General features: G+C 35.0%; 1 protein-coding gene across 8 annotated transcripts in view; it reads left to right on the forward strand.

Moving 5' to 3' along the window:
• The window catches only part of LOC120624743 (NAD(+) hydrolase sarm1), a 92088-nt gene that overhangs the window by 46783 nt on the left and 21831 nt on the right, over positions 1-23474 (forward strand). For 4 of the 8 annotated variants that reach the window (XM_039891436.1, XM_039891438.1, XM_039891440.1 and 1 more), the window contains exon 2: positions 8464-8520. The exons of 3 other annotated variants lie outside the window; for them this stretch is intronic. In XM_039891436.1, the coding sequence (XP_039747370.1) occupies positions 8464-8520 (57 nt within the window). Of the gene's footprint in view, positions 1-8463; positions 8521-20545; positions 20777-23474 lie in introns of those variants that run through there. One more of the 8 variants, XM_039891443.1, reaches the window with a different exon arrangement.

Below are 23474 nucleotides of genomic sequence, written 5' to 3' on the forward strand. Positions count from 1 at the left end.
GCTAATGGAAAACCGATGCTTAAAGTCCCTAAGCGATTGTTTGATTCCATTATTCACTGAGTCATAGCGCCAGGGGCACGCCACAGGAGTGCGGTGGTCCTGTTTTGTAAAGTCCATGTTTTTAAATTTTTAATTTCATAAAACGGGCCCACGTGGTAATACTTAGGAAGAAAGTTTTTATGCACATGCACATACAGAAAATAAAACAAATTGAACAAGACAAAAGATAAATAAATATATATGCGCAAAGGCGGCCTTATCGCTTGAAGCGATCTCCTCCAGACACTTATACTTTTTAGTGAATCCAGTTTATAAATACTAAAGACAGACATGACATTACAAAAGTGCTTATATAAGGCCTATTTGTTATGAATAAATTTTGAATCTAAATTTTATCTAGGCATTCGTATTTAATACAATGTGAGAAACATGTAATAATACGAAACCCTGTCTGGGCGCGATTTCTGGTCGCACTTGACCGTCTTTTTTGATTTAAAACTCTACCGCTCTACTGTTTAAAAATAATTAATGTAAGTAGGTAGGCAAGTACTTATCGGTATGTATTTGTTACAAATATGTATTGGCCGGTTGTTTATTAGTTACTAAATATGGCTAAAATAATGAGTCGTTAAGGTAATTTAAAATGGATGTCTGTAATATGATAAAAGCTTAACATTAGTAGGTAAGTAATGTAATTGCTAAATGCTGTGTACCTATCCCTACAAAAAGTTATTTTTAATGTGGCAAAATGATAGTAGGATAAAACTAAACCTAATGTATTATATAAGCACATGTACAATTTTTTACAACTTCCTGTGATTGTTGGTATGTTAGCACCGCCTAATTTACATTCAGTAATTTAGCAAACTTAAAATAATTACTCATAATAGCTTTTAATTTATTATAACTGGCTTATATGGATGTGACCGCGTGGGATATCCTTTTGGCGAATGCATCCTCCATATAAGATTATTTCTGACGTCATCCCATCCAATGATATACAAAGACGGTACTAATTAATTTACGTTCAACAACTTTAACTTAAGCTCAATAAATTAATTACTCTTGAACAATTTTCTAACGATTAAATTACGCTATAATATTGACGATTTGTTTAACAATGAAATATTGATTGTTGTTGGAAAGATGATGCCGTGCCGTATGTACACTAAAATTAAAAAAGGGTACCTGTTCATTTCTTTATTTGTTCCTATGTAACATATAGGTCATATTTTCACCAGCCCCGATAAAATACAAACACAGAGATAGGTAAAATCTACGAAGTAGGGCTAATTATGTCTACCATTTCCTCGTCCTATTTCAATGAGACTAGATGAGAAAATGTGTTGATAATTATACTGTGGCACACCACAAATGATGACAGTACTTTTTTATTATTTCACTACATGTTACTCCTTGTAATCTGAATCCTTACCTAGTGGTAAGTAATTATGAGGTCTAAGATGCGGGCTAACCTGACATATATATTAAACATTTTGCCGGCAAGCTAAATCGCTTGGCGCAAAATCTTTTTTTTATAATTTTTTTATTCCACTACAAATTAGCCCTTGACCACAATGCCGAATGCAATCTCACCTGGTGGTATGTGATGTTGCAGTCTAAGATGATAGCCGGCTAACCTATTAGGAAGTATGGTAGTGATACCTTACATCGGTTTCTACGCGACTTCGCACCGGAACACTAAATCGCTTAGCGGCAAGTCTTTGTCGGTAGGGTGGTAACTAGCCACGGCCAAGACCTTCCACCAGACCAAAATCAAAATCATAATTATTACCATCCAAATAAAACCCTAGACTCACGAGAGCTCAGCGATCACTCTGTGCCATAGCGGGTAACAGCTAAGAAGTAGCTTCCTCAATAAAAGTATAATAAAACTTTTGTATATTGCTACGTAGCTATTTTTATAACTCGAGTTGCATAAATACAACGTTTCATAATGCAGTGACAACGTTCCTCTCTACCATAATAATATGATTCAGTAACGTGTCGCCCCAGTTTGCCGACCTACTTCAGAGATATTCGGCGTTCGCACCTCCAACCTTGGCATGTTCTAAGAAATAGCTGTAATATTTGGAGGCTTCAGCTAAACGATAAGCTAAACGATCGAACAAGGATATCGTCTACAAATCAAGTAAAAACGTACATCTACAATTTTTTACTGTGGTCGCAAAACCTTTTAGACTCTTTTCCTCTTAAATCTATCAATTATTATGATTTAAGACAAAGATTAATCCCTACTTACTTAAGATTTATTTTATACGTTAATGGTCTCAGTTCGGTATATGGCTCTCAGTGGACCAAGATGGCAATAATTGCCTATTGATGGATATAACAGGTTTTTATATAAGTATATAACAACACCACATATTTTTATCTTTATATCCACGTTTGTTGCCGAAATACCTATTTGTTTACAAACTGACAAGTTTGTTAATGCCGCAATCGTTTCTTGTATTTTATAGTTTTAAAAGTAACAGAGGACAAAGTTCATTTTATTATGATAAATACCACCAAGTTTTTAGAGCAACTAACTTCGGCACTCTCTTACGACCTAACGGAAGAAGTTATGGTTTTGTTAAATTCTGTACTTCTCTAGGTATAGGTAGGTAATGTCAACAGAACCCTTTTATTATAATTACGCAGGTGGCTTACTTTAATGCTATGTCGTAGAAATATTGCTATTTGTAATATATAATACTGCTATTATTTCGGTTATTGTAAAAATTGAATAAAGTCTTAATGAATAATAAAAATATTCGCATTCGACATATAAAAATCAAGACAATTATGCAGATCAACTATGACCTACTTAGAACAGTGAAATGCAAATTATAAATATTGCAACAAAGTTCTTTGATACAAAGGCCCCTTTCCATCATCAAGGAACCAGGTTAAAGGGCGAAACTTTACTGGCATCTAGATGTATTCAAGTGATTTTAAACCCTTCGTAAATATGTGTGAGGACTATTTTGCAATAATCGCAGTTCTCTTTGATACTGCCGCATCGAGATAACGGACGCTACGCACTTTGCGTATCGCGTTATGGTCCTTGGCTGGGGAATTTCATTTAATACATCGCTATTTTGTTTAAAATTTTTGATTTTCCTATTAGGTATGTGCTTTTATCCTACTTTGTATCGTATTTGCGAGGTAGGTAATAATAATGCAGTTCGCGTAAGTTCGTATTCTGTTACTAAAAATATACCACTCATCGTTGTTCAAGTTACATAACAAAGCTAAGCGTAATTTATTATTCACATAACATTATTTTTCAACCATAGATATGGACTCAACCTTGTAAGCTACGTGTAAAAAACTACGTTAAGCATGATTGCTATTTACTTGTACCTACAATATTTAGATACTTATCCATGCACCCCTGTTCCCCGAAAATGGTATCAAAAGAAACATAAGTTTGATGTAACACATTAAACGCTAATATTTTTCAAGGATACAAAGTTTATTATTTTCTAGCTTCTGCCCGCGTTCTACGTCCGCATTAATTACGGTTTTTTTACAAATCCAGTGGAAATAGTTTTTTTGCCCTTGGATAAAAAGTAGTCTATAATACTCAACGTCCTTTTAACTAACTCTATGCCAAAATACAAATTGATCGGTCGCTTGGTGATGGCGCTGACGAAGGACTCTTATTTGAATAGAATGACTACTTAGTATTACTACTGACTACTTTGATTATTATTTACGATCACCGTTAATAATTTATTTATGACATAAGCATAAAACTGATCTTGGTATACCATTATCATCATTTATCAATCCAGGACCAGGCACGTTAGAAAGTGAAATCTGCATTTTTCCAATGCCTGCACGAAATAAATCCTATAAAAAGAACTTTTGGCTACTTTCTTAAATTTTCTTTTAAAAAGCAATTTAAAAAATGCTTTCAATCAAATAGCTCGAATACAAAGACCATGTGGCGGAGTATTCATTTCAATAGGGGTTCGTTAATGAATTATTTTCTGTGACTCGGCGTGTAAGTTACATTAAATTTATAGATATATGTATTAAATTTTATTTGTTATTATTGGAATATTGGTTACATATAGTAGAGCATAGGATTTTAACATTGATAGGGCATTGTGTAAAATGTTAAAGTTTTTATTGTTTAAATATTTTTAAGATTTTCTTTATTTTTCCTTATTTTTAATTTTAGTTAGCATGAAATTAATTTATTATATTAAGCAGCTGTATTAGATATTTCATATCGACTAGGGTTTCAGCTAAAACTCAGATCACTGATGCTTTTATGTCTGGCGGGGCATGTAGAACAATGCTGAGCTGGAGCATTTTATTAGGTTGTGCCACACATTACAAGCTTTATCATGGCGCTTCGATTTTATATTATATGTAATAGAAGCCGGTATACTGGTAACACCTAAAATTAGTATCTAATGTACTTAATGTAAATTGTAATGTGTGGTACAATGTATTAATAAAGATATTTTCTTTCTTTCTTCTTGCTTCTTTGAAATCGTTTAGATTATCATAAATTCTTTTTTTTATATAATTTTGTAGTAACGTTTATAGCAGTTGTTTCCAATTGAGTTATGTATCATGTAGTGGAATAGAAACTGTGATGTGATAATCAATCTGCCCTGTCGTCTGTTAATGGGGTTAATTTAGACGAATGCCTCGACTCTACTAAATCACAACTGCTATATTGGATCACGTTTCACGAAAGTTTTAAATATCATCTAATAATAACATTCGGAATTCGGAGAGGTGATGAATTTCAATTGAGACGATCTAAGAATAGAGCGGTGGATGAAATTGATGTAGTGAGGACAGCAATGGATAAAAAAAAACTTTCATCACGTTATGTTAAAAAAAAACCTTAATTTTTTTGTGATCCTTAATTAACCGTCTATTTTATTTTCTTAATTATAGCGACTGATTCCGGCCTAACTCATACCTACGATTTGAAAATGACAGTAATATATAACAAACGTCGCTTTCCTGAAATAAGGACTATATAATTCAGAAACAAGATCGTAAAGAATATTTAACAATATGATTGTAGCAAGTCTGTATTAAATCCAAAATAAGCCAGATCACTGATATGTGCGGTATAATAAGTTTATAGATTTGCCATGAATGCATGGTGGGGTTTGTATTAATGGCAAATTTATATTCATCCAAAATACTCGTTATCTACCTTAATATAAAATTTAATGATTTTTATGTAAGTATAAAACTAATCAGCATATACGATTAAAATATGTGTTTGAATATATTTCCTATGCCATAATAACTTATATAATTTTTAATAGCTGTACATTGTTATAGTTGTTGTATTTTTGTTTCAAGTTTTGTTTCTATTCAAAAATAATTCAGTATTCCTGAATAAATTCCTGCTTTAAATTCCTAAAGTACCTATTGATTTAGGATTTTGGACAGATGGAATTGCTGCTTCCAGCCTAAAGTTTTAATAACCTTTTCAGACTGATAAATATTTAAGTGATGACAATATGGCAGGAATTCAGGGCCCATAGCAGCAAGTGGGTAAGATAAAACCCGGCAAATTCCTGGCGAGCCAATGGCATAATAATGGGAATCCTGCGCCTATAAAGTAAAGAATGCGGTAAGACATGTTTGCCCTGTCTTCCTGTCTCGCATACATTTCAACGCCTTTAAGTCGGACCAGCATTGTTTTTTTTTTTATGGAATGGTATGGCTGTACTTAGATAATTATTTAATGACACAATTTAGTAATATTTTATTTATGAAAAAAGCAGTAACTAACTATATCAGTTACTGCTTTTGTCATATTCCTACAATCATCCTATATCAATCCAATATACATTTATTTGTTGCCCGCATTCTTCGTCCGCTTTAATTACGGTTTTTACAAATCCTGTGGGAACTAACTCTATGCCAATAATCAAGTTGTTTAGTTGGACAAGTTAGGACGCGAAGGAAAAACAAACACACTTTCGCATTTGTAATATTAGTAAGGCTTGTAATGTCCAACAAGCTTGTAAGGCAATCACTTGAACGTATTAAATGCATTGTATTCAACTGTCAGCGGGCAGACTTTCCTCGGAGGAAGCGGCTGTGGGCGCCAAAAATAGCGTTTCCGCCGAACATCAAGCTGTCTAAGTAGGAAGTCCACTAACACTCCGCACTTGACTCTTCCGGCCGCCTACTGACGCGACGCTTATCGAGTTTTATAACGCGTTTATGAGCGATGCAGCGCTCCCACGCACCGTCTTAAGCTGAATTAAATTGCTCGAATCGAAATTATTGGACGAAGGCGATTTAAATCGCTTTAACCGTGCAACAGTAGTTCGTTTTCTTTGTCTTAATATTATTAGCTAACCTTGTTTTTATCTCATAATAATATCGCTTAGGTCCATACCTGAGCGATCTTTATCTGTATTAGATAGATACTTATTTTTTCTTCTCATTACCCATCTGCGTAGAAAAAGTCATTTGGTTACATGTTTAGGAAGGATGTTATTAAGTTTAAAAATGTAAATGTTCCTTAAACTAGCCGTGTCGTTGACTTAGGTTTTTATAATCACGTAGGAACAGTTTGTTATCCCGGGATAAAAAATAGCCAACGTTACTTACTTCCCGTCTTTTCACTAACTCTATGCCAAAAATCAAGTCGAATGGTAGCTTAGACAGCGCGTTAACGAAGGGCAAACAAAAAAACAAACTTTCACATTTCTAAGTAAGGGTGAATTTTACCTAATTTAAAACTAAATAAAATCTAAAACGTCCTCGAAACCACCGCAGCGAGGCACAGTTCCTAAGATGCTGGCAGCATTGCCCCTCTGCATGGCCCTACTAATTCGTTGGCCAAGGTAACTGCCCGCTAAAGGCAACTGTAAATTCAAATTAGAAATTAATTTATTTCATGTAGCACTAATTTATACGCACTTTTAAAACTTCCGTCTGTTTGAAGTGACTCTACCACCGATTGTGAAGTTGATAAGTTCTACCGAGAAGAGCCGACAAGAAAATCATCTACCTCGTGAGAGATGACAGCGGAGCCTGTTTCCAAGCAGCCTTTACTAGTAACTTTATATTCTAGGAGAATGCTTAAAACATTTTAAAGAATCTTTCTGTATCATTCATTTCTGCATATCAGATTATATTTAGCTACTGAACCCTTAATATCAAAATTGAACCAACAGGCAACACTACATCTGTTCTTATAAACAAACCTACATAGTCTGGTAAATCAATATTTAACCATCCTCATATACGTATCCCAACAAACAACCGTTGAGTAAAATGATTGCCTATTTCGGAAGTTGCCCCGATGCATCTAGAGTTGCATTACGTCTCGTCCAATCGCATGTAACTTGAAAACATAACCTGTGGCATAAGAATTACTTAGCTATAAACAGAAAGGTAAACGAACTATGAGTCAGCCATTCATAAACATTCGATGACTCAAGCTAAGGATATTGTCATACCTTTTATTTAAATAATCTCTATCAAAAGTGTACTACGATTATGCTATCAACGGATTTCTCAAGACCTTGAGATATGTTTTCGTTATGAAGATTCTGTAATGTTATGTCGTGTTAGAAAAATAGATAACTGAACATTTTCGTTGCTATTGAGATATGATTTCGCGTTTAGTACCTACATATATAGAATTATTAATTTACTTAATCAGCTGTTACTGATAGCAGAGTAGTTACATTAACTATGTTTAATATTCGTGATGGCATGCGCGAAATAAAAATAGACTAATGTTTTAGTAGCAGAAGAAGTTCACAGCATGTCTGACTCAATGCTGTATCTCTACTGCCACTGTATATTAGTGAAACCCGTAGCAACATAATATGTTGCTAATTCAAACAAACAACGATGAAACATATTGTTTGGCGGCTTTTCATCATACATAGTCTCTTAAAGAAGGTATAATAAATGAACTATGGGTTTTATACAGCTATCTATTTGATTTTTGTTTTTGTTTTTCATTCCACTACAAGTTAGCCCTTGAATGTAATCTAACCTGGTGGTAAGTGCTGATGCAATCTAAGTTGGTGTCAGGCTAGCCTGTTAGGGAGTATAGTACTCATACCCCTTATCGGTTTCTACGCGACATCGCACCGAAACACTAAATCGCTTAGCGCCACATCTTTGTCGGTAGGGTGGTAACTAGTCACGGCCAAAGCCTCCCACAAACAAAAATACTGGCTTTAAATACTGGCATGGGCATATAAATAGCCGAAAACACTATACTATACACTAAGGTTTATTTCTGTAGCTTTTGTTGTTATATCAAACGCAGTAGCAAAATGGCTCATCCAAATTATGTAGTTCTGTTAGCGCCGATGCTATGAAGATCGGAGAATCAGTTGCTAATGGTAAATTGTTTGTTTCATTATCTAGAAAGCCATTTCGTGATCGCAGAAATTTTGCATTGTCTTGTCGGTAACATTATTTTGTTATTTTCAGGTACGTTCTGAAGAATCCCTGCTATCCCCAGAAAAACCCAGAAAGAGTTCACGATGGGTATGTCTTTTTATTATGTGTAACGGTGGAGGGTAGAATATTGAATTATTAACTTTTTATCACCAATTTTACGACAGTCGTTGTCATCAGCAGTTGGTAGATTGTCTGGTTAACCATTATTGAATTTTGATAATTACATTATTCACGAAGTGTTTGTTTGCTTTTTCTTTGGCCTGATACTCAATTTATTTTGTTTTGCTGTGGATTTATTTAACATAGAGGTAATAAAATCGTACAAAATCTTCAGATCAAATAATAAAGTTGGTAGATTTAGCGACAGGAGACAATATGAACCCAAATGATGAATAAGTAATGCGTTTTATGATGTAATATGTTGCATGAAGATAATATCGCTAAGTTTTTTAATTATGAAAGTAAAATTTTAAAGAGAATATTGGAATGAAAATTTTAGCCAAAATACTTGCTTTTTTAATTTTTAAACCACACTGGTCACTTTTTGGTATTCATTGTATGGCTATTCACAATAAAGCAATCATTGAACAACCTTACACAATCTCATTTCAGACGTATCTCCTGTATTATAAAAAAATGTCGGAAACCGATATGTGAGATAATATAGTGTAGATAAATCTCTAAATAATATAGAGATATGAATCTGATGTGGGTGCAAACCCCTACTAATATTATAAATGTGAATGTAAGTTTGTTTGTTAAGTTTTCACGCGAAAACTTTTGAACCGATCTTCATGAAACTATTAATGCACTTTCTTGGAGGTATTAGAAATAACTTATGTAGTATATTTCTCATTGAAAAAAAATTACTTAAGATAAAATGTTTGTGAAAAAATCTCAAAATCTCATATATGACTGTAGGAGACTATATAGCCGTATGATGCCTCCCTTAATTACGTGAGCGAAGCCGCAGGGCACATCTAGTAATATATATAACAATACAAAGTACAAACTTTCTTTTCAGCCGGGCTACCTTACGATGTTTGCCTTATGATATTTAATTGCGTAAAACACACATAGTTTGAAAAAGTTAGAAGTAGGTATGTGCCACGATCAAATTCGGTCTCACCAAAACTTACCACTAGGCTGTCACCGCCTGCGTACGTTTGTCTGTCGTTTACGTTTATCAATAATTCCGACTAATCTTTTTCCGTTTATTCGGATATATCTTGTACAAAAAATAGATAAAGTCGTAGACGCCATGATTATAGAAAAGTGGATAACAATCAATATATACCTAAACCAATACATTGCTTCGACTTTTATATAAAACTAGAATACAAGTACAGGTCATAAAAAAGCATGAAGTAGTTTATTCGCAAATCATTCCGTGTACAACTTCGATAAGTAAACATTCATTCGCTATTCTTTTTTTTCACCGCGTCGCATCACCCTCTCGCACAAAACTTTGCACGGCCCACGTAGGTAGATATTTAAAAGCCTATAAACTTCTTAAAAATTGGCCTATCAAACTAATTTTTTTTAGTAGCTATAGACATAGATAGATTAGTTGCGTCTTATTCATATTCGTTTTTTCAGGTAGACAATAGAAATATGTACGCTATGCGTAATTAAATGAGGAACTTGACCTGTTTACTCTAATCTAAATAATTACATGAACTAATCTAATATCGGTGCTGTGAAAATTACATCATTGAGACACTTTTTGAATCATATACATAAGTAGATATAAGAATAGATATGTGTAAAAGATAAGGTTCCGAAAATCCATATCGCAGGCTACATAGTTACATCATAATAACTCATCATCCTGAGCCCATTAAAGCTGTGATAACCTTAGGGCTTACTTAGGGCTTCGGGCTCTCTTTGAGGGGAACCGAATTCTAACAAGGAAATGTAAAAGACATTTTTCAGCTAACAGTGCAAAAAAATACCACTGTTCGATTATTAGACTGTCTAAATGATTTACATTAAGATTAAGTAACATTTACATTTAGATTAAGTAGCTGAATATTCATAAAGATATATACTTTCGAACCCGCCATCCTCACCATAAATGCATAGTTTCTAAGGGGAATGATAATTATGTTGGAAAATATTTGTTACAATTTATTTTGAACAATAAATTAAAAAAAAAAAATCGGAGTTGTGTGCAATATTTAAGCAATTTAAAAACCACTTACTGAAAAACATTCAATATAAGTTACCTGTACACCACATTCATAAGGTAAGTAACTTATAAAAGGCAACGCCTGAAAGTAAAACAAATCTTTGTGTAGTTGAAAATATCCAATTGTTTCTTGATACAAAAACAAACGGTCTCCGTAATCTTGACTTCTTCATAATTTTGGTTCTGAGAACATGACAAGAAAGCTATATATATCTACAATAATTTTGATACACTCAAAAACTTGTATCAAAATCCGTTCACTCAAGTGTTCAATAATGCGCAATTGACTGTTTGACCTTCATGTCAAATTGTAAAATATTCTTGAGATGATTTTGAAATACGCAGTCGTAGGTAGGTACGTAATTACAGTCGGTATGAAGATAGATGTATGAAAGCGGGTACATCGGTAGGCATAATTACCCGACTGAAAAGAAGGAGGTTTGTATTTTTCGAGTGTATGTATGTATTTTGCACGCCCTAGAGCCAAAACGGCTTGTCGTATATTTATATGTTTGGTGTCTAGAGATTCTTCTAAGTCGTGAGACGAGACTGACACTGAGTACATCGAAATTAAAGAAATTTTTTTATTGCGCAAAAAAGTAATCTGCATAAAAAAAGAAAACAAAAATCCCGACTGTATGTCCGTCCGTGTATGTGCCATCTTTATTAAATGATGAACTGAAGAGATAGATACAAGATTCTAATTTGAATACTTAGTTTTGGGCTTTAATAATCTTAGGTGACAGTGTCACAAAGCTGTCGGAGGCATAACACGCTCATTTCTCATAATTGGTAGAGCCACAAAATCTCGGTGTGAGCACATGCCTTGGTGCACTTAGTGGTAACTGTTGATGCAGTCTAAGATGGTTATGACTGCATGATGGATGGTTGGACGAGCTAACCAGCTGTTAGGGCTATAGCAGTAAAAAAAATCCCATGAAACTAATCAGCTTCCACGCCGCTTCGCACCGAAACGCTAAATCGCTGGGCTGTCTTTGTTGGTTGGTAAGCAGCCGAAGCCTCCCAACAAACAAGACCTGCGAATATTCCGAAATAGCCCCGGCGCTGATGGAACCTGGAACTTAAAATCCAAATTGTAAAACATCAATAAACCTCTAAAACAATAAAAAGTATCTGTTCGATAAATAAAACATGATTAGTGTACTAAGAAATAGAAAAATCAGCTATACCTAATAGGATAGAAGGCAATTAAAGTATGCAAATTATCCTATGCAGGTAATTAGGTACTTATACTTTTTACAGCTTAAACAAACAGCACTTAATGCTTGTTTCCTCTTACTTCTTATCACTAGTTATCAAGCAATCTAATTATCCGTAACTCTTAACTAAGCCGGTAAATAATGTCATCACCCACCTCATAATGTCACTCGACGCATAATCTTTTTAAGAAGGTTTTGCGGGATTTCGTTTGTCATGTTGCCAAAGAGCAACAAACCAAGGAATTATCTATGGGGCAATATAAATTCTGTGTGGCCGCTCGTCTCGTCTACCGTTACTTGAAGCTATCAGAACTAGATTTATACATGCACTTCCAATTCCAAGTACCTCTGCAAACTTCGCTTTACAAACCTTATACTAATATATAAAGCTGAAGAGTTTGTTTACTTGAAAGCTATGATCTCAGGAACGAGTATCAGGATCAGGATGGTTCAATTTGAAAAATTCTTTCAGTGTTAGATAGACTATTTATTGAAGAAGGCTATGGGCTATATATCATCACGCTAAGACCAATAGGAGCATAGCACCAATGAAGAATGTTTCAAAATCGGGGATTTTTTATCCTTTTAGGAGCTTTCGCTGCTTGCGCTGCGGAAATGGTTAGTTTCGATAAAATCATGTTTGACAAAGTTGTTCCCGTTTAAAAGTTCTAAAAAAAGTCCGCGGCTTCATATGTTTAGATAGACTATTTATTGAAGAAGGATATGGGCTATATATCATCACGCTAAGACCAATAGGACCATAGCACCAATGAAGAATGTTTCAAAATCGGGGATTTTTTATCCTTTTAGGAGCTTTCGCTGCTTGCGCTGCGGAAATGGTTAGAGTTTCGATACAATCATGTTTGACAAAGTTGTTCCGTTTAAAAGTTCAAAAAAAAGTCCGCGGCTTCATTCATGTCTATCTTTTAAGGTTGACTAATGCGCGCATGTCGACGCGAGGGACCGCTTGTCTATAATATACTTTTAGCTTATTGATCTAATTTGAAGACTTGGAACCTCGGTCAGTACTTTATCGTGAGTTAATCTGGCTGTCCGGGCGGATTTTACACCAAGTAATATAGGTGAAGCAGGGATATCATTCGTTAGGGCTTCGGTCTCGCTTTCCGGGAGTCCGAGTTCGATCCCAGCACCCCTAATTTTTAGGTGTTATGTGCGTTTTTAATTTAAAGCAATTGAAATATCACTAGAAGGAAACAGCGTGCATCGTGAGGGTACTTGTATGCCTTAGGGTTCTTCATAACATTCTCAAAGTCGTACAGTGGCGTATGCAGATGATATAAAAGTAAGAAAATCTCAAGTACAAGTTAAAAAAAACTTAAGGATAGCAGTGGCGTGCATTTCATACATGCACAAAAGCACTGCATACACAAATTATTTTATATAAGTCGTATTGGAGGGAAATATTTACATTTTATGCCATGCCGGCTTTATGCAAACCCTGTGCACGCCACTGAAGGATAAGCATTGTAAAAGATATAAAAAGCTTTCCCTCAGGTATTTATAACTCTTACTGGAGATTTTGTTCATTTTATATCAATTGCTTACCCTGTGTATACCCTCTCTGCACGCCACTGAAGTCGTGTGAAGTCTACCAATCCACATTAACCCGGACCGGTGGACTACGGCCTAATCCCTTCTCATTTTGAGAGGATATCCGTGCTGTAGTGGACCGATAATGGGTTGATTTTAATGAATATTCTCTATCCATTCCGGGAATCTACTAGTAAGTAGTAAACCAGTAGTGTATAGAAGTCCTATGGTGTTCTCTTTAAGCGCTTTTTTTTATTTAGTAAGGGGAAAATTTTACATGTTTTTATGTGTTGTTATCAGAAAAAGTACGCGCACAAAGTCGCATGCAACCTCTAGTAATGTAGTTTATAAATCTGGTTAAATTTTTAAATTCATTACTTTACTAATTGGATGACTTCATCGTCTATTTATATTTGTATGATTAGAGAAGATAAAATTTCTCAATGAATTAATCGCGAAACGCGTTGCATGACTCATTTATTGAAAATTAAACAGGTTTTGATGATAATATACGTTCGAACGAGTCGTGATGGTCTAGAATTTTGTTGACTCCAGATCCTACATTTGAATATTGCCAAGATAAAATTTAAATGACAAAAACTGCATAAAATTTCCTTTTAGTACCTAGTTTTGATGAGATCTCAAACACACAGAAAGTGGACTGAATATACTGTTTCTGAGGAATCATTAATTTTTTTTAATATTTCAAAAACTTAGATAATAAAACTTAGTCTGTTTTACTTATAATGTATTGCCTAAAGTAATTGCCACACAAACCCGTTCAATTGGATATACTCTCGTAGAAGGTTTTTTTTTTATTATCGGATAGGTTTGCGTGCTTGAAAACAACCATGCCGACGGATACAATGACGTCTAAGTCGATTCGCGCTTCTTCACTCTGGTCGACTGCCTGGTCGCTTATCGCTTTAGCGAAAAGACGGCCTTTGCACACTTCATTGTAAAGGTTAAATTTGTTTGTCTGTATTAGCTACGGAATTTGTGTGTGCGGTCAAGTTTTTAATCGTACAAACCAAAAAGAAAAGGATACATGCTAAATGCATTTCCTTATTTTCTTTTTCTCCGAAGTCGTTTCATATCTTAGAGCAACATCGGCCAGGCTAACCCATCGAATACTAAGTTCGTGAAAGTAGCCAAGGTGGAACAGGATGCGTGAGTCATTGTTGCTCAGGTACCATCCAGCGAGCGCAGTAACGTTGTACTATGCGGTGATAAGCGACCACGTGAATGAATGATGATTCACGCCGCATACCTTGCGCGTCGGAAAGAACGCGAATTGCTTTAGCATTTCTAATCGTTTAATTTTTTTTCATATAAATGTTTGCCTGCAGTAACAACGTCTAAAGCGCTATAAAAAAGTATTAATACTTAATTAAATATTACATCGGCTTAGTATTCTTTTTTCCGATTTGCTATTTATAATGTACTCGCAGAAAATCTGCAAGGGAAGCTAATACATGTAACCAAGGGCCCTAATTTTCCATTAGTAGTGTAAAATATTAAATCAAAATTTTCGTCACAAGATGTATTTCCTGGCGCAGTTAAGATTTGCTAATTAGAATCAGGGGCTAACTACCTAATTAATGCACGCTAATGTGCTCGTCTCAATTTCTGTAATTCAAAACTCATTATTTCAAACAGTTGACTGGGCGGCTGGGCTATAACAAGTGTTAGATCTCTATATTAAATTATCTCATAAACAAATAATAAAGTGTGCGATATTATTATCTAATAACGATAAAAGGAAAATTCCGTTTCCATTTGTGCGAACAATTTAATCAACAGAAGATCCCGTGATAATTGTTACGTCAGTAGGTACCTGCTTCATTACCATTCTTAGATATTTACTATTCCTGATAAAATAGTAAATTCCTTTTTTTTTTGGCGTGGTGGAAAAGCTTTATTGCTACCACCGACCCTTGGGCAGGGCGGAGGTTATGTGGGACTCCCTTTTAGAAGGGGGAGTCCCACATAACCTCATATACCCAGAATAAAAACCCACCACGGCATGTCCCTCTTGTTGGATTTCTTAGACTCCCGGGGAACCCGATGTATACCTCCCGGAAGAAAAATGGTAATTTCCCTACTTATATTGCACTAGCAGTCCTTCGCGACTTTATCCCGCAGACATTTTTTTAGAACTTTTAAAGGGGAACCACTTTGTCATACTTACTTGTTTTTGACGAAACTTTACGTAGCGCACGCAGCGGAAGTTCTCAATAGAAAAAAAAGTGTTCCTACTACAGTTCCTACTCCTTATTTTTGTTTTGTTTTTCGCTTACTTTTATAACTGTAATTGATCTGACTGAACATGATCAAGCTAATATAATAATAATATAATAAATAATATAGTGAATATTTGTAATCATCTCATACGTTACTCCTGTAATTGACTAACATACAGAACATGTTATAATAAGATTTATTGATAAATAGTGTATGTAAATTGTTGGTGTAAATAAATAGATAAACTATTTGCTAAAAACCAAGTTGAGCGGTAACTTTTTTAGGGTTTACGCCATGAAGGACAAACAAACAAACACACATTCGTATTCATAATATTAATAAGGATAATATAAAAAATAATAGATTAACTAACCTCTACTCTTATTGCTGTTTAAAAAATATAGATCATATAAAATATGTCCGCTATTTAAAAGAGTAATTATTTGATCCGCAATCGCATAAATGAATGGGGCGATTGAATTCGTTTATGAATGAAACCAGTCACAAGTTAGTCATAGGTAGCGCCGGAGAATCGTAGGTGGGTAGGTATTACAGCATAGTTGACTCAGTGTTATTATAACTAAACCACCTTTTTCCTTAAGACTGCATTATTGCAGTGATTATTAACACAATTTTATCTACAGTTATATCTTAAACTCCATTATTATGCGGTAAAAAATTAAACGTTTAATAATAATAATACTTGTAATTTTGTACGGTACATAGCAAAATATAAAAACCATCCATTTGTTCAACTTATCGTGACCAATCTTTCGAGCCTCACCTCAGGCAGTCTACTTTACCACTAGCGGAGATCCTATGGCCATTTCATCACACTTCTTGCTAAACATAGTATTGCAATGCCAAGGAATTTAGATAAGTATACTCTCTTTCAAAGGGGACTGAATTCGGCCCCCGGAATGCATCTCTAACTTTTCGTTATACGAGAAGTTCCTTCACTGAAACATACATACCTGAGAGCTCTCCATGATGTTATAAAAGGCGTGTGAAGTCCAACAAATACGCACTTGGCTGGTAAGGTTGACTACGGCGTAATACCGTTTCATAATGGCCGTGGACCGGTGATGGATTAATGGTGATGAAGATGATGATGATGATGCTGATGATACCTAATTAATATCATTTAAAATTACTAAATTAATCAAAAAGCGCTGTGGTTACATAAGGTGATACCGGGTTTGATTCCTCGGTGATGCAATTTCATAAAAACAACTAAGAGCCGCAAAATAAATAAATAAATGAATAAACTACGACAGTACACACATTGCCATCTAGCCCCAAAGTAAGCGTAGCTTTGGTTATGGGTAATAAGATGACTGATGAATATTTTTATGAATAACATACATAAATACTTATAATATACATATAAACACCCGGACACTGAAAAACAATCATGTTCATCACACAAACATTTTCCAGTTGTGGGAATCGAACCCACCGCATTGGTCTTGGAAAGCAGGGTCGCTGCCCACTGCGCCAATCGGCCGGCACAGCGACTTAGCTTTAAAGTACGATGTCACGTAGAATCCGATTAGGGATATGGATTTACATAGCTGCCTTATCCCTAACAAAAAACTTATGGTATTAATACGAATTCTTACTTATTGTGTTATTACGAATAGGCGTAAATTTAAATTGTAATACTACTTAGAACATTTGGAGGAGGTTTAATCGAAAAAGGTATTTTCTGTTAAATGTTTTAACTTAAAAACGTTATTAAAGAACATTAACGTGATTTCCTTATTCTTTAAATTGTTCCAATTGATTACAGTTAGAACTGTGTGTTCAATAAAAACGTCCAAATGACCCTGTAGTTTTTTTTAAAGGTTTAAGTTTAGTAAGGAGTTTGACTATCACGATTAACACTGCCTTGGAAGGTGAGGATAGATAGTACTTACGCTATATATTTTGTCACATGCCTTACAAGGCGGAAGAGCTGTATTATATATACTTATAATATTTCCGAAAGTTATGTGGTTGCGAGGACTTGTCTGTTCGGCAGGAGAATGCATGATTGGAATTTGATCAATAAAAAAACATCTGAGTACATTTTTTAGCTTTCACAAAGCAACAATTCAAATAGTATCATATCAACTTAGACGTTGAATATATCTAACTTTGGTAATATTTAAAAAAATATATCATTATATTTTAATAATGTATTACTCCATTGTACCTAACATCAGGTTTTTTTCCGTGGGCTGGCAAAAAAAATTGACTTAACTTGATTGTTGTACTATAAACTTATTTATTCAATTTTTATCCCTCCCTTATTTAATTTGGGTTGTTAGTTGTTACATATATAAATTACTTTTGCTGCAATACTGCATAATGAATAAGTCGCTTACTCACAAATTTACTCGCAAATTAATATGCAACTGTACAGTATAATCGTACACGCGTTTAATGCGAGTAAATTAAGTCACAGATTTGAAACACTGGGGTGAGTCAGGCTTGAGTAAACGAGAAATTGTTAACACAGAGGCTCTTTGTGTTTTTTCAAGAGCGTGATGAAAACTTGTTTACTTTTACCTTTTTTAATGAGGAAAATATCTTCTGAATAATAAAGTCAAGTAGGTATGTGAAAGTTTTTTGAAGTTATACTTCTTTTGGCGCGATGGAGAAAAATCTAATTCTACATCGTAAAGTGAGTTCTAGGTGGCATGAAAACTATGTTAAAGTTGTATATTCTAGAATTTTTATATTAAGAACGCGTGTTTCGTAACAGTACAAACAGTGTAAATAAATAAATATAATTACGTTAATAAAACCTTTTTTATTGAAATAAAATCTTTTTGATTAATTTTAATATTTATCGTTAATCACTACTGCATTTTATTTTTATTTTTTCATACGCCAAAGAAGTATAACTTCTAACGCGGGTACATAAGTACACACACTCTTTTTTTATATATATCGGTAATTCACAGAATTAAGAACATACTTAAACCCATGTACACGACTAATATTGAAGCATTAAAAACCAATCCACCACTTGTGTTAGTCATTTCATTCCATTTAGCAGATGACGGTAATTATTTTGCTTATATTGTTCTAAATGTTTACCATAAAATGGGGGAAAATGGTAAAAAGTTTGTAAGCTAGCAACATTCATTGGGTGTGAATTGAGACGTGCGCGGGGAGTTTTCACTGTTTTTGGACACAATGCACTGCATGCAAAAATGGCTGCATGAGGGTTCTTTATGTTCTTAAGACTACCCCAGTTTTTTTTTAAATAAGAATTCACAACTTAAAAATTTCAGTAGAACTACACCTGAATTAAATGCCACATGTCTCTCAAAAACAAACGCAGACGAGTCGGGCCACAGCTAGTCCACTATAAAGTTAAACCTAATGACACCGCGTCTTATATCACCCTGTTAAAATCGAAAGGCTAGGCTAAGAATAGCTTCACATGCCCGACATAAAACCGCAAATCATCGCGACTGCATCGAGAGTTTGTATCAGTTAAAAATCATAGCTTTAAACTAACGCTGTCGATATTGTTGGCAAATTAGGGTGGATTCAAATTTATTCGACGCTCGTAAAAGATTATTGTTCGCGTTATGAGGCGCACCTTGTTATCCCTGTGCGTCCCGAAGGAGCTTCGACATCCTAGAGGAAGGTCTGCCTCGGCAGGCGCCATTTGCTGCAGTAAAGCGATAAAACGTTAATGTGGCCAGCTGGGAAACCGGATATTAGTCTGGAAGAGTTTGTGATAACCCGGCCACTGAGCTCTTAGAGCGATTACCACGAGGATTTGCCACGAAAACCTGGCATTATGTTTTATTAGTTAAATTTCAAATTATATCAGTATTATACGTAGGTATATACATAATGAATCTCTTATAAGATGATGAAATGATGATAAAATCTTTATACAGTACCTTATTTATTTAACTATCTAGTAGTTGAGACCGTTATCAACAAATTATGTTATTATCAATAAACAGACAATTATATTTAAAAAGAAATCATAACCTTTTATGAGCATATTTATTTGACCGAGTCGATGATTTGCTTACGTCTCGCTGACATTGAGAGGTCATTGACTGATCACGACAGAATTATCAGCTCTCCCTTCACTTGGGTTTAACAGAGCTATACCTACTATTAATATTTGTGCTTATCTAAATCTAATGTAAAATATAAATTGGAAGGAAACACATTTTACAAAAGTTCATAATCTCACATCCTCCCTACGACATTCTTTTAGACTTGTAAAAGATAATAAATTAAGGTTGTTCCGAATATAATTGTTTACCTACTCTGGATTCACAATAACAACCGGATACCGACCAATCCTTATAGTAGGTACTGACTGCAGTATCTTAATGTGCTGTTGCAGAGTTGCAGTGGCCACATATCATAATTCAGAATGGATCATACTAACGTAGGTATGCTGTATAGGTTGATGAAATGAATATAGGGCCAAACAAGGGTCACATACCTAGTTCATTTGCACAATCCAAACAGATTGACGTTCCATCGAAACATCACTCACATATTTCATTAATAGAGTTAAGAGTCGGCTCCTCCGATTCGAACTCAGCAAATAAATTTTCTCGGTTCGAAGTGGAGCAAGATTCACCGCTGTCCATCAAATTAGCAGGTAAAGAAGGATGTACCTAATATTTGTTTTGATAACAGATTGATGTAGGCAGCAGTTGACATGGTGGTGTAACAAAAATCAGGTCACTTGTGATTTACCAATATTTATCTTGTCAGTTCAGGAGGACGATGAGATCGGTGTCTCATCAGAATCCATGAGGCGGATACGGAGTTCCGTGGGTGGTGCCCCTCTCGACCCTCGCCCCGCTCTGCTCGCCATTCTAATTAGCCATTGTGGTCGCCAGTAAAGTTTGCGATCGGCCGGCCGGCTTGCATAGAACTCAGACAGTCACGCCGCTACCGCCGTCAAGCTGGCACGTGTTTAAAGCTTCCACAAATGTACATAGCACGCGGCTCGGCTCGCCTGTGATGACGATAAGTGATTGACAGTGCTCTCAATTGATAACAAGAAACTTTAAAGCAAATCAACATTGAAACATGTGAACAACATCCATTGGACTTGTTACTCAGTGCAAAATACTAGTAATTGTTGGCGCATCACAAGGTAAACCCATTATGTTCAGCTCGTATACTTCTAAAACTGGAACCATTGTACGTCGTGGATACAACACTGAATATCCTCATTGCAAGTATGCTGCAGTTAACATACCTATTTGGAAAGAACACTAGCTCACATGCTCAAAGCACTATCGCGTCAACTTCCCTTGCATTAACACTGAATCGAGAAATATTGTTTATAAATGGTAATTAGCGAAATCGATTTGCGATAAAATATCAGAAACAATATGAAAATAGTATAAAGATTTATGAATGCACGACACATTTATAATAATACTTTAGTAGTAGGTTATAGGGTTTTTAAAAACGTTGCGAGACCTTTTTTAAACCCTTGAGAGTCAAATGGTACATTCTTAAAACAAGAGATTGTGCTGAACTCTATTATTTGTTAAATATAAAATATGGATTATTAAAAAAAAAACTACATACGAATTAACCAGGCCTAAAAATTAATTCATCATGTGTACCTATAAAATTAAACAAACACGCCGTATGTTACATACCTACTGTGTACGTACTTCCAATAACATTGATAAATATTAAAAGCGTACTCATATCTGGGTGCTTTTATCCTTATCCCGCTCTACATATCCAATATCCATATTTAAATATTCAATAAAAACCTATTTACAATAATAGATATGTAAATGTATGCTTAATCAAAGGACCTGTTAGGTGTTCCGCTTGTAAGTTGTAAGATAAAAGTTTATAGCTATATTAAACTAAAATATAAAAGCACCGGTTCTTTAAGACTATTGGGGCAATATAATATGCTACAACACAATCGATGTTGAAGAACGCTGATAAATATAAGTCTAGAATAGATAGGTACATATTCTGGAATAATTTGTATTATAATGTTGATATGGCTTTAATCCTATTGTGGTAAGAACCGCAGGTCTGCACGTCCACGTGACGTGGTACTTAACAATTATGTAATGAACCATCACTTCAGCCATTGTGCATGCAAAACTGACCTTCACTAACAATGTCTCTCAATATGCATGCAGTAAGTGCATCTAGCACTAACCTAGAGTACCGCAGTGCTATTATATCATTGAGCATTAAATGGCACGCAAAATTAAATCAGATGTCTTCAATCTTAAGGTTCAATTTTGGAAAAAGAAAATTTAGAACACAATGCGTATAGATAATGGCCGCAGCTGTGAAAGCTCTGCCAAGAAATGGGCACGGTTTGCATGGCTAGAATATTTTTGCCTTATGTTGTTTTCTAATTCTATGTTATTAATGCTTGAAGTGTCAACCTCAGAATTCCTATAAGTCCTTACAAAGAAAAGCAATATTACTATTCAATCCTTTCATGGTAGAATTATATTATCAACTGTTTACGTTGAACACTGTTATTGTCCATTCCCGGTGTTGTAATCAATTCTTATCTTTGATGCAAATACTTTTCATGTTAAGTGCTTCCTGTAAGCACTACAATCGGTCATTTTAACGCTATTTATTTATCTTCATCCGTACCATTGTCTATTAAGTAGTCAAACCAAAGTAACCGAATTAATGAAATACCATAAAATTGCAAAAGTTGCATTGAGATGAGTAACATGCCTAACAATCTAAAGTGTTAAACTTATATAATTTATTCGATTCTCTAAAAATAAAATTCTTTCTATAAGTTCTAGAATATATTGCGAGAGGCTTCTTACAAATTTCATAATAATTATGTCAATGCTTTTAGGAATATGATTATTTGGTTAATTCCTTGTTGATTATTTATTATTTCATTTAGGTTAGGATCTTTTATTAAGAAATGCCTTTTTTATTCGACCAGAAGTTAGCCTTAGCCAGCTATCATCTTATACTGCACCATCACTTAACCTATGGGTATGTCATATTAAGCTAATACTCCTTCATCATCATCATCATCATCATCATATCAACCGATAGACGTCCACTGCGGGACATAGGTCCTTTTTAGGGAGTTCCAAATATAAATATAAATAATGTCGTCTGTTCACCTCGTTGGGGGTCGACCAACGCTGCGCTTACCAGTTCGGGGCTGCCATTCCAGCACCTTGGGACCCCAATGTCCGTCCTTTCTCCAAACTATGTGCCCGGCCCATTGCCACTTCAGCTTCGCGACTCGTTGAGCTATGTCGGTAACTCTGGTTCTTCTACGAATCTCCACATTTCTGATTCGATCGGGTAGAGATACTCCGAGCATAGCTCTCTCCATCGCCCGCTGAGTGACTCTGAGTCTTCTTATGTAATACTCCTTACCGGTTTCTAAACGGCTACGTATCGGAACGCCTTATCGTTAGGCGGCACGTCTTTATCTATAGGGTGGTATACTATGGCCGAAGGTTAGACCGGTCGAAACCAAGTTTATAAAACTTATTTTAATCGTATTACGACTATAAACTTATAGACTTTATGGGCACCATTATAGATAATTGATGATATCCCTTTCTGTTAGGAATCCCAATGCCTTAGGGGTCCCATCTTGAGACCCTGTTTTCAGTGATTCCGTTCGATATCCAAAATATGATCACTATCTTTAGTCTGATATGAAAGCTTTTTAGCGAATAACGATTATCTGAGCTCGATATGTTCTTTACGTGATCAAAGTATCGATTGCTTCAGTAAATAAGTTCTTTTTTGTAGAACCACAGTTACTCACATATGATTTGCAAAGCAATTGTGGTAATGGACGGGGCATA

Source organism: Pararge aegeria, chromosome 6, assembly GCF_905163445.1.
Source record: "Pararge aegeria chromosome 6, ilParAegt1.1, whole genome shotgun sequence".
Taxonomy (NCBI): Eukaryota; Metazoa; Arthropoda; class Insecta; order Lepidoptera; family Nymphalidae; genus Pararge; species Pararge aegeria.